We start from the raw sequence: 13,112 nt of genomic DNA, 5'->3' as shown, positions 1-13,112 counted from the left end.
GAAGAGAGAGGAAGACCTGAACTCTACTGTACTCAATACAATGTCCAACTGGCAGGACAGGCTAGTCGGAAGAGAGAGGAAGACCTGAACTCTACTGTACTCAATACAATGTCCAACTGGCAGGACAGGCTAGTCAGAAGAGAGAGGAAGACCTGAACTCTACTGTACTCAATACAATGTACAACTGGCAGGACAGGCTAGTCAGAAGAGAGAGGAAGACCTGAACTCTACTGTACTCAATACAATGTACAGTGACCGGAGGTTTTCCTTTTTCTATCATGTGTCCTTACAACACTGCACTCAAAGACTTGTACTGAGATAGAGTTGAGCACGCGGATACTTAATTCCACTAAGAACTGTCTAGTTGGCCAGGTTAGTGTCAGTTATCTATGGGAGATTTCCCATGTTGACTCAACCTGTGATGTGATCCTGTTATGGAGGCCGTTGGAGTAAACCGGGATCTGACGTGGGTGTAGAGGTAAACATGGACGTTGTCATCCAAGGACACTCTCCACGTTCCCAAATAGTACCCTAAACCCTTAATAGTGCACTACTTTTGACCAGATCTATATGGAATCATAGAGCTCTGGTCRAAAGTGTTCTAATATATAGGGAATAGGGTGGCATTTGGTACATACCCTCTCCCTCTGGGAACTGTTAATATTTATTCAATTGGTGGTCAGACTTGTCGGTCTATGGACCAAAGTCCCTAGTCATTGACATGTGGACACAGCGCTGTAATGATACAGGTTAGACACAACACAGGTGAGTCACAGAGAAGATGGTCACTGTKTTGGAGAGAGGGGGTGGGGTACAGTATAGCCACAGACCGGGGTCTGGAGAAAGGTGGGGTAGAGACAGGACAGATGAAGTTACAGTGAAAGGTTATCTCTGTCACAGACAGTTCTATATGGAGACCCAGGTGGGATGAACTGTGATAAATGACTAGTGCGTCACGGAGCATCAGACAAAGACAGGGGCGGGAACAGACATGCTGGGATACCTCTTTTGAGTGTAGTGGTCCTCTGTCCTCTTTATTCACACTAGACATATTGTTGAGGTGACTGTCGAGGGATATGGGCTGGAGGATGTTCCTATTGTGTTGATCTGCTGTGATATTAACACTAGCTAGTCAGTCTACACACCAGCTTGCCTGGAGTATACTGCTTCACTGCACTAGGCTATTGTAGCAGCTTCACTGTGGAGTTGGGATCATATTGGAACAGGAGGACAGGTTTGGGATCTGAATAGACTTCTATAACAGACCTATCTGTAGTGCCAGTCCCGGGTAGGTGAGAATATTTTCATTCATTGTAGATGGGAGAGAATTGGAAAATGTTTTTGAATTTTACTAGGTCATCTTCTTTCTCCATTTTTGCTATAGTAGCCTATCGATTCTGTAGTGAGAGTGGTGTGTTGGCTGAGAAGTGAGAGGGGTTTGGTGTGTAAGTTGAGGAGTGATAGAGGAGAGAGAGGAGTGAGAGTGAGAGAGAAGTGAGAGTGAGGGAGGATTGACAGGAGTGAGAGTGAGCGAGGAGAGGGTGGAGTGAGAGAGGAGAGAGAGGGGTCTGTTCTGTTAGTTAGACGTGAGAGGTCTGTCTGCTTCTTGTCCTGTGAGTCAAGAGTTTGGAACCAGAGAAGGGACGTCACCCCTCAGGTGTCAGCAGGGTCAGGTCATGACCCCACAACAGGGGTCACCACTAGGGGTCACCTGTAGGGGACATGGTTAGGGTTATTACAGGACAGCTGCTCTATTACAGGACAGCTGCTCTGTCAGGAGGCTGGCTGGATACTTAAATTAAACATTGTCATGCTGAAACAAGAAGGGCCTTCCCCGAACTGCTGCCACAAAGTTGGAAGCACTGAATCGTCTAGAATGTCATTGTATGCTGTAGCGTACACTGGAACGCTACGGAACTAAGGGGCCTAGCCCGAACCATGAAAAACAGCCCCAGGCTATGATTGCTCCTCCACCAAACTTTGCAGTTGGCACTATGCATTCGGACAGGTAGCGTTCCCCTGGCATCCGCCAAACCCAGATTCGTCCGTCAGGTCTGCCAGATGGTSAAGCGTGATTCATCACTCCAGAGAACGCGTTTCCACTGCTCCAGAGTTCAATGGTGACGAGCTTTACACCACTCCAGCCGATGCTTGGCATTGTGCATGGTGATCTACGCTTGTTGTGACGCTGCTCGGGCATGGAACCCATTTTATAAAGCTCCGACAAAAAGTTATTGTGCTGCAGTTGCTTCTAGAGGCAGTTTGGAACTTGGTAGTGAGTGTGCAACCGAGGACAGGCGTTTTTTACACGCTACTGCTTCATACACTGCGGTCCTGTTCTGTGAGCTTGTTGGCTACCACTTCGCGGTTGAGCCTTTTGCTCCCTAACATTTCAACAAATAACAGCATTTACAGTTGGACCGGGGACAGCTCTCAGGCAGAAATTGGCACCAACTGACTTGTTGGAAAGGTGGCATCCTATGACAGTGCACGTTGAAAGTCACTGAGCTCTTCAGTAAGGCCATCTACTGCCAATGTTTGTCTTGGAGATTGCATGGCTGTGTGCCAGTTGTATAGACTGTCAGCAATGGGTGTGGCTGAAATGCCGAATCTACTAATTTGAATTGGTGTCCACATACTTTTGTATAGTGTATCTAGAGAACATAAGACCGTCAGTCCAGGACAGTTTGATCTGCTGGCTATGCTTTGCTATGATACCTATATTTAGCATGATTGTAGATTCTTCGTTTGACAAGTCAAATATTTTGTAAAACTGAGATAAAAACACACACAACAAAAATGCAGTGTTGACCGATAAAATGATAGATATGACTTTTAAGGTGCAGTTTTAGAAATATATATCCCATGTCTTCCTGTCCGATCCTCTGCTGTCACCGGTGTACCTGACTTGTATTTATGTCGCCTCTCAGAGCTCTGTGGTCAGGTTATAGCCCTAAATCCAAGCTAGAAGAGTTAGAAGCTTAGAGACCAGACCTCAGATAGTCATATAAGGTTTTATGTCGGTCTACCTGAGGGACCACTATGTATGACCTTAGTACTAGTTGAGTTGAAGTTTTATTGTCACATCAGTGCAGTGAAATGCTTATCTTGCATACTATCTAACAGCTATATGGTTTCAATCTCAACTCTGCTTCTGTTTTTTGTTCTTCCAAGAGAACAACCTCCTGGTGAGTGGTGATGTTGTGTTCTGATGTGGTTTTAGTCCAACTCATCATAAGGCATTCGACAGGCTGTATTTTTGTTGTTGTGACAAAAAAAACATTTTGACAAATGGATGGATTTTCTCCCATAATGATAAAACATAAAAGTTAAATTGTTCAGTGAAACAGTGAATACCCCTACCCACCACTCGTGTTGGACATACTGTTTATTTGTTATTCTGACTGACAAGACATGTTTTCTTCTTCTGTTTCAGAACTCGAAGCGAAGGAGGCGTGTGATTGGTTAGAGCGGCAGGATTCCCCAATACGCTCAGCTCTTTGAAGGTAGTTAACTCAATCAGCCAATAACACACATAACAAGTGCACACTGGCACTGGTTTGCGCGCACACACACGTACACACACGTACACACGTACACACACACACACACACACACACACACACACACACACACACACACACACACACACACACACACACACACACACACACACACACCACACACACACACACACACACACACAACACACACCACACCACACACACACACACACACACACAGCTGTCTGTCAGCTCCCCTCTCCAGTCATGTATTATTGTGGGAGAGAATGGCTTGATCATAAGAGACACATTATAATAAAGTAATAAAGTCATAATAGACCAACTATAAAACAAAAACGGCAGTTTTATTTTGAAACGTAACCTCTGTTGTGAAATGAGCCACTGTTGATTTTAACTTTGATGTAGAGTTTCTATATGAGGAGGGATATTATCTGGCATAGTCTGGCTTCCTCTTACATTGCCCTGCCCAACCCAACCCTGTCCCCTGTCCCCTGTCCCCTGTCCCCTGTCCTCTCATGTCCTCTCCTCTCATGTCCTCTCGTCTCATGTCATATCCTCTCCTCTCATGTCCTCTCCTCTTATGTCCTCTCCTCTCCGCTCATGTTCTCTCCTCTTATGTCCACTCCTCTCATGTCCTCTCCCCTCCTATCCTCTGATGTCCTCTCCTCTTAAGTTTTCTCCTTTCCTCTCATGTCCTCTCCCCTCATGTCCTCTCCCCTCATGTCCTCTCCTCTCATGGAGGGAGGGAGGAAAGAGAGAAAAGTGACAGAGAGACAGGGGGACTGCAGAAAGAGAGAAAGAGAAAGACTGGCCTGGGYTTTGGTCTGGATAGTTCCTGGCTAGATTTACAACCCAAACATGTCCAGCACACTAAAACAAAGAGGTCATGAGAAAAAGTTKTATCATCATGGTTTAGAAGCAGCCAGCTCTCCTCACCACTACTGCGATTGGATCAGTGTGTATGGAAAGAAGGAGCTTCAGTCTCCACTGCTATCCACATGTTGTCCCCCTGTATTCAGCTGTATTCAGCTCCATACAGCCTGCTCACCAAAACAACGTTCTCCAAGACTGTAATGTTTCAATTCAGGTGAAGCTTTTGCATTGAGGTAGACACTGATGAGTAGACATGAATATTGAGTATAAAATAACTGCATTTTGAAACCATTTCACAATTCCTGCCGGCTGCGGCTCCCAGCACCCAGATCTGTCTGAGTGTATTCTGATATCTGTGTTTCTCCTTATGTGACAGACCATGCTACGTTGCTTTCATAAAACAGTTAATGGTACCACATGAATGCAGTGGAATGTAATATGGAGGGTCTGGAGTGAATCTGTGACTGCGTCCCAAATGGCACCCTATTGCCTACATAGTGGACTATGGGCCCTGGTCAAAAGTAGTACACTACGTGGGCAATGAGGTGCCATTTAGGACGCAACTGTGTGTTACATAACAGGAGGCCAATACCCAGAGACAGACGTAATGCTGCTGCTACTGCTCAATGTCTCAGCGCCGTTATTTGGGCAAGCCCTGTCTCTCTTCATTACCATCTCTCTCTCTCTCTCTCTCTCTCTCTCTCTCTCTCTCTCTCTCTCTCTCTCTCTCTCTCTCTCTCTCTCTCTCTCTCTCCCTCCCTCTCCCACTCCTGGATAGCTCTCTGGAAACAATGTGCTTTCCTTCTCAGAGCTCTTCTGTTTAACTTCCTGAGTTAAAAAGTGCCACGTGTTTCCAGCCTAGCTGCCCTATTAAGGAGCTAGATAACTACCGAGGAGAACTGTTTTTATCTTTAATCTGAGAGCAGCGTTTAATCTGTTAATCTGTTTCATCCTCCTCAGACTCTCAGTTCCCMATCGACATCTCTCCTGTGAAGAAAGACCATGACTTTCTGGACAACGACCTGGTGGAACCTCTCTGCAGGTGAGTGGATTAAACCTGGTTGGATTTTCCATACTGCCTCCATACCGATTGCAGTGTCATTCAGTTGACGTTGAATGTGTGAGATTGTATGTCAGTCAGTAAGGTAACACCAGAGAGAGCTGAGTGTTTGAGCCTCAGGGAAGTGAAATGGATCTATATCGCTTAAACTGACAGAGCGATAATCACTGTGAACAACAAGCACGTCACGCATCTAGGAGTCCTTTACTAGACAGACGTCACAGAAAAGAACAACAACACAACAGATTAGCCAACCTGGCAGACCAGAGGGGTATACTGCARAGTAAGATCWATGCGTTAGCCAGCTAACTTAAATATAGTGAAATAACTTTTTCTTTTATGGTAAGATAAAAATTGAAATGRGCATTGTCTAATTGACTCATGAACCAGAAAATCAAGTCATTTCTGGTTGTTTGTCTGGCTAACTGCTTTGTTGTGTACCCCTCTGTGCCCATTTTAACCTGCTTCTGTCTGGCAAGACTAGTAGTCAAGCTCAACCTCATCATTGTTTCCCCTCTGCTATGCCAAGACATTAACTGTCTCTGATTGGGTTCAAAACAGCCCTTTCGTTCCCCATGTTGCCCTATATTGCTATGGAAACTTTCCCAAGAGACTGTCAGCAGAGAGAAGGGCTGCGTCYGAAATGRCACCCTATTCCTTATATAGTGCACTACTTTTGTCCAGGGCCCATAGGAATTTGTTGAAATAGTGTGCTATAAAGAGAATAGGGTGCTATTTGGGATGAAGCCAAGGTAGGAGGAGGGAAGGGCTGCCTTCACAACCTAACACACTGTGACGTTAAACAACACTTAAGCAACTCATCTACATTCCAAACTAGCCCTGGAGACAATGCCTCCCAGCTCCCACCTCCCTGTGACTGTCTCCCTGTGACTGTCACCCCCATACACCATCCCTGACTCTTCTTTATGGTCACCTGGAGCCAGGGGAGACTGGTAAACATGCTGTCTGCCTGTCACTGTGTGGTGAGCAGAGTAACACTTCCTGCCTTCACACTGACCATGGAGCTGAGAGGAACAGATAGATACAGTATGTCACGCTCTCCACTGCTGTTTTCTCTTTGATCCCTGGTTATTCAGGCTCTATTATGCTCTATAGTCAAAGCTTTTTAGTCTTTAGGAGTTAGGGGCCCTCAACACTCTAGGCTCTACACGCTCCAACAGCTTCTGTAAGGGCCATGGGAACTAACCTGAAATGGCAACCTATTCCCTATAGTGCCATACGTTTAACAGAGCTCTATGGGCCCTTGTCAAAGTAATGTACTATATAGGAAAAGGGTACCATTTGGGACACGACCTCCAGCCTATCTGTATCATGTTGGCTCAGCAGCAGGAGGAGGCTAGCCTTGTCTAACTCTGCTACGTCTGAAAGGGAAGGAAAGGGGATACATAGTAAGAGTTTACAACGAATGCATTCAACTGAAATGTGTCTTCATTTAACCAACCCCTCTGAACCAGAGAGGATGTGGAGGCCTGCCTTAATTGACATGCACATCTTCGGCTTTTCACTGTCACTGAATCCACATAAACCCTGCATGGGACAGTATCTGGAGTGGTAAAACGTACGACTATCACACCACACAAATCTTCCATCGAGCACCATTTTTGTCCTTTTTCCGTGGGATTGGTTAGGAATGTGTTGTCATGTTTCCTCTCGTGTAGTTGTAGTTGTAGTTGTAGTTGGTTGTTGTCGTTGTTGCTTTTAAGCAGGGCAGCTTGTTGGCCTGCAGTGTCTCTGCCTTATTTACCTCTACAATAGAGTCTGCCTACTCTCAGCCAGCTAGCTGTCACAGGCTCCTACTCCCTACTCTCAGCCAGCTAGCTGTCCCACAGGCCCCTACTCCTACTCTCAGCTAGCTGTCCCACAGCTCCTACTCCATACTCTCAGCCAGCTAGCTGTCCCAAAGGCCTACTCCCTACTCTCACCAGCAAGCTGTCCACAGGCCTACTCCTACTCTCAGCCAGCTAGCTGTCCAGAGGCCCTACTCGCCCTACTCTCAGCCAGCCAGCTGTCCACAGGCCCTACTGTCGAGTGTGAGTATTGTGGATAGCAGACTGGTGCGGTTGAGAGTTTTAGTGGTGTGCGACTCAAGATGGTGTGATTATGTGTTGTGTAATGAGATCCCATGTGTCAGCAGCAGGTAAGATCAACGTGATAACCTCCACCCGCCGGATGGTGTAAGCCAGGTTTCTGTCTGCGCAGCGGTGGTGCGCACCTCTGCATAGATCTTGCTACCCTTGCGCTGTATATTCGGATAGTGGATACCTCCTTTAGGAGTCCCTCCGGCTCTAATGCATGAAGCAACATCCGCCAGTGGTTGGCCTTCATGAATCACTGGCTTGGACTTGAACGAAATCGGGGTTGTTATGCCGACACCTTCAGAGCGATCACAGGTCCTCACAACCTATCGCACTCCACCGGGCCCCGCGCAGAGCTTGCCCCGCCGTGTACGCTCTACTCTCTACGCCCGCGCCCTCTCCTACTCTAGCAGCAAGACTGGTCCGAAGCGCCCCACGGATACGTGCCCCGCCTCCCCGCTACCCTGAGCACCTACTGCCTTTCTCAGCGCTAGCTGTGCCAACAGACCTTACCCTACTATCAGCCCAGCTAGCTGTCCACAGGCCCGATCCCTGACTTCAGCCAGCAAGCTGTCCACATGGCACTAACACCATATATCACGCACAAGCTGTCAAAGGATTACTCTCCTATTCAGAGACTCAGCTGTCAAAGGCTACTCCCTACTTCAGCCCAAGCTAGCTGTCCACAATGCCGCTCTACTCCCTACTCTCAGCCAGCTGAGTGTCCAAAGGCCTACCCCTACATCTCAGCCAGCTAGCTGTCCCACAGTCTACTCCCTTACTCTCACGCGCTAGCATTGCCAAGGCATATCTCCCTACTCCAATTAGCACTGAGGCTGTCCCAAATCGGCCCTACTCTCCCTATTCTCATGAACTTGTCCAGACTCCATTCCACATGTCAACGCCTTATATTCTCCTACTGTTTAGTTGAGGTATATTGTAAGTTCCATTGTTAACATTAGCAACTTGTGGTGAGATTGAATTGAACCAACTTTAACAGTTATGGAGTTATTTAGAGCTGGTTAGCCCAGGAATATACACGACTTATTCCTTTGTGTTTATGACTCTACTGGATCGAAGGAGAGAGTGACTAGAGGGAGCACGAACAAGAAGTCTGTTGTGGATGAGGACAGATAGACTAGTCCGTTAGGTGTTGCTGGAGAATTTTGTGAACGCAGCGAATAGACTAATGATTACCACAGCAGGCTTACCCTCAGCCTCAGGACTCAGCAGTCTTCACCAATTAGGTCCCTGTCAGGATGAGAGAGGCCAGAAGCAGACAGCAGGCGAAGATAGAGAGCGAGAGAGCCAGAGCATCTGTCCATTAAGCTATTAGCACAGTTAGAGGCATGATAGGTTGGACTGTCCTGGTGTGTAGTTCGTCAGCCAAGTCATTTAGCTCTCTGGTGGAGAACAGATCGAATCGCTGTGTGTCTATCCTGGTGACTTTTCTCATACAGAAGGATGACTCTGATAATATTATTGTTTGCATCCATTTGGCTTTTTTCTCCAGACGACTCAACACTTGAAAGTGTGCTCTATGACTAGACGTCAACCTTCCTAGAAAAAGGTAAGTAGAGTTTTAATTATTGTTATAGTATTCTATATTATGATCTATGATCCTGTTCAGTTGCGCAGTGATAAGTGTATAAAGCTGTTAGTCAATGCAAGGAATTATGTAATCTTTCTAAGGTATTATGGTATAAATACTGAAGATATTGCCTAACAAATACTACTCTCTTTAGACCTCTATCTTCATGCTCTATTTCTCCCAGCTATTTCATCCTCTATCCTTCATCCTTATATTCCATCTCTATCTTCATCTCTATCCTTCCATCCTCTACTCTCATCCTCTATCTTCCATCATCTATCCTTCATCTCTATCTTCATCTCTATCTTCATCTCTATCCTTCCATCTTACTTCATCCTTATCCTTCCATCCTTCTATCCTTCATCCGTTAGCTTCCATCCTATATCCTTATCCTTCCATCCATCTATCCTTCCATCCATCTATCCTTCCATCCCTCTAACTCAGATCCTGTGATATGTGAGATCTGTCCATTGTTGTATTCCCTAAAGGATGTACTACCCTGATCAAAAGAAGTGTACTATAAGGCATAGGGTGCCATTTGGGACGTACCCATCACCTGTTCCTTCAGTGTGGAGGGAAGCCCCTCTAGGCTTCAGGATGTTTCCTGTTGGTTTATTTATGGTTGTAGAACCAGATAACGGCTGTTATATCGTCATGATTATGTGATCGATATAGAACTGTAATGTGATTATAACTGAACAGACACATCCTCTGGCTCCGTTTTTTACTGTTTGGGAAAAAACGCAGATGACATTTGCCTCTCCTTCCTGGAACAGATACAGACAGGCTGTGATGTCACACCCTCTCAGATCTCACAATCAAAATATCTAGAYACAGCTGTCCCATCAGCTTATAACTACAACCAATCAGTCGGATTGTATCTTGTTACCATGTGTTGATAMCAGTGTMCTGRYAGYGCTATGTGTCTTCTCCCTTCCTGTGTGTCCAGAGGGAAGACTYGGATGAGTGTGTTTATGTAACTGTTAACAGGTTTAGATTTCTACCTGACTAGGTGATCATGAGTTGATAATTGATTTTGTGTTGTCTTCCTGTGTATTCAGAGTGAAGACTCTGATGAGGAGGACCTGTTTGCCATCAGTGACAGATGGAAGTTTGAGTGTACGAGCCGCCGCTGGTCCAGACTAAAGGGGGAGGGGCAGAGTCCCAGGGAGGGGGAGGGGCGGGGCCTACAGACCACCACCAGTAGCGAGAGTGTTCTAACTGACCTCAGCGAACCAGAGGTCTCATCTCTCCACAGTGAGAGCAGTGGRTGGAGTGGCCACCAGGCTGTGAGCACAGAGGACTCAGACTRCTCTAACCGGAACTACTACGACTCTGCAGCGATGCCTGAACCTGACTCCACCTCCCTTACCCTACCACACCTCCCTAAGCACCTCCCCTACTACGGCTCGCTGCCCGCCAAAAACGGCCGCGTCGGACGGACCCGAGCCAAGGACTTCCTGCACCGCATGGAGACACTACGTTCCCGGGGCACGCTGGGGAGGGGGCATTGCAAGAAGCTGGTGATCAGCGCTCCGGTATTGCAGACAGAGCCGCAGGCCCTGAAGACGCTGCGCTGCGTGGAGATCACCAGTGGGGACGGGTCGGGGGCGGAGGTACCCACTGGGGGACCAATCCTAGGGCTAACCCCCCAGTGCCCCTCCAGCAGCGAGGGCAGCCACTCCAGCGGCAGCACTGTCTCATCCCCCAGTCTGAAGGAGAGGAAGCCCCACTCCCAGCGGACGGACCGGTCCGACGCCAAGCGCAGTGGCATGTATCTGGAGGACTTGGCCGTGTTCTCCAGCCTGCAGCGGATCAGTGGCGTGGCCCAGGGGAAGAGGGGCGTGRCCGAACACAATCAGCGTAACGAGTTCCGCTCCTACGAGGACCTGGTGGTCCACATCCCCAAAGACCACAAGCCTGGCACCTTCCCCAAGGCCCTGTCCATAGAGAGCCTCTCCCCCACCCTGGGGGCCTCTGTCCCCTGGCACAGCGACCAYGTCAACCCCCTGGAGCCCCAGTCCAACCCCCACCCTACCTCTAACCCGAGGGAGTTCCACCACCGCCGGCTCACCCAGTTCTGCCCACGGGGCAGTAGGATCAGTGTGTACGACAACGTCCCTGGGTCTCACCTCTATGCCTCTACTGGAGACYTGCTGGACCTGGAGAAGGAAGACCTGTTCCCCCACCTGGATGACATCCTGCAGCACGTCAAYGGCCTGCAGCAGATAGTGGACCACTGGTCCAAGAACATGCTGCCCTCTGCAGGCCTGGATGGACAKGGGATCCAGCCTGCAGGTCTGAAGTCATCCAGCCAGATCACGCTGGACTTTGAGGGGACGTCTGTTCTGGAGGGACAGAGCACATCCAGTGACGGGGACAGAGACGGCGTGTCCCTCATTGAGACTCACTGTACAGGACACAGAGAGAGGAGGGACTCAGGGGTGGGAGCATCACTAACCAGACCCAACCGGTAAGAATCATAGTCCTCAAATTATTATTAACATCTCAGTGTTTAGTTCCTTGTAGAAATCCTTATCCTGTCGTTATTTCCATACTGACAGTGCTAAATACTTAATAATACTCAAAACGTCCGCCTTTTAGAGGTGAAGTCTAGGATGAATATGTATGAACTTTCCAATTTGTAAGTCGCTCTGGATAAGAGCGTCTGCTAAATGACTTAAATGTAAATGTAAAATGTAAATGAATGATTTGTGGCCAGTTTCAGTAGTTTGATACATTAACAAATCTTCAAGTTGACATCATTGTCCAAGCTTGCATCCCAAATGGCACTCTATTCACTACATAGTGCACCTTTTCCCTGCATATTGTCCTATGTGGATCTGGTCAAAAGTAGTGCACTATATAGGGAATAAGGTGCAATTTGGAACGTATACTAACTGTTGTCCACTCTCTCTCTGGCATTAGTCTGCGATGGCCCAGCTTCCAGATGTCCAACCGGCTCAGCCACTCAGTGGCCTCGCTCCAGATCACCAACCAATCAGCAGGCCAGCTCAGCCTGCTGCAGAAGTTCTCTCTCCTCCGCCTCACTGCCATCATGGAGAAATACTCCATGTCCAACAAACACGGATGGACCTGGTGAGTACTATCAATCATTCAAGCTAAGCTTGTCAAGGATGCACCCTATTCCTGTGTGAGTGTAGACATGGGACCCACCCTGTGTGTGGGTAGACATGGGACTCATCCTGTGTGTGTGTAGACATGGGACTCACCCTGTGAGTGGGTAGACATGGGACTCATCCTGTGTGTGGGTAGACATGGGACTCATCCTGTGTGTGTGTCGAGGCCGTACTGTTTGATACTTCCTCTGCATGCTCTGGGATCATGAATGAACAGAGTTACTAACACGGCAGAGGATACATGGGGTAATTGAGACAATATGACACAGCAGCCAAGAGTCCAATCAGCCGAGGGTTGCCAAATGAAGCATTAACCTTTTCCCTGTCTCCCCTGAATACAGCGAGTTACCTCCCTCCCAACCCACCGAGATTAACAGAATCCCCCATGCAGCTGAGACACCCACTCGTCACAGCTCCATCTCCCTCTCTCTCCTGTCTTGTCCTTCCCCGCCTCCTCTCCCGCTTCTTCCGGTCCTTCTTCCCTCATCTCAACCCTTCTCTCTCCTTCTTCCTTCCCTTGCGACCTTCCCTCTCTCTCCTTCCTGTCCTCCCCCGCCTCCTCTCCTCCTCTCCTCTCCCTCCTCTCCCCGCCATCTCTCCGTCTTCTCTCTCCGATCCTCATCATCTCTCGCTCTCTCTCACTTTCCTCCTCCCCACCATCCTCTCCCTCTCCTCCCTTCCTCCTCTCCGCCATCCTCTCCCTCTCTCTCCTCTTCCTGCTCCGCATCTCTCTCTGATCTCCCTCCCTCCCTCGCCCAACCAATCCCCCATCATCTCCCTTCTCTCATCTCTCCTCCTCCCGCCTCCTCTCCTCTTCATTCTCTCTTT

General features: G+C 48.1%; 1 protein-coding gene across 1 annotated transcript in view; it reads left to right on the top strand.

Moving 5' to 3' along the window:
• Positions 1–13,112, top strand: part of LOC111949813 (stAR-related lipid transfer protein 13) — a 108,891-nt gene that overhangs the window by 91,066 nt on the left and 4,713 nt on the right. Inside the window, 7 exon segments of the mRNA XM_070433862.1 lie at positions 3,437–3,467; positions 3,469–3,506; positions 5,358–5,439; positions 7,436–7,508; positions 7,613–7,615; positions 10,182–11,617; positions 12,073–12,243. Coding sequence (XP_070289963.1) covers positions 3,437–3,467; positions 3,469–3,506; positions 5,358–5,439; positions 7,436–7,508; positions 7,613–7,615; positions 10,182–11,617; positions 12,073–12,243 — 1,834 coding nt within the window.

Source organism: Salvelinus sp. IW2-2015, linkage group LG22 (genome assembly GCF_002910315.2).
Source record: "Salvelinus sp. IW2-2015 linkage group LG22, ASM291031v2, whole genome shotgun sequence".
NCBI classification, from domain to species: Eukaryota; Metazoa; Chordata; class Actinopteri; order Salmoniformes; family Salmonidae; genus Salvelinus; species Salvelinus sp. IW2-2015.
The sequence above is the reverse complement of the archived record's forward strand: the minus strand, read 5'-3'. Positions and strand labels throughout refer to the sequence as shown.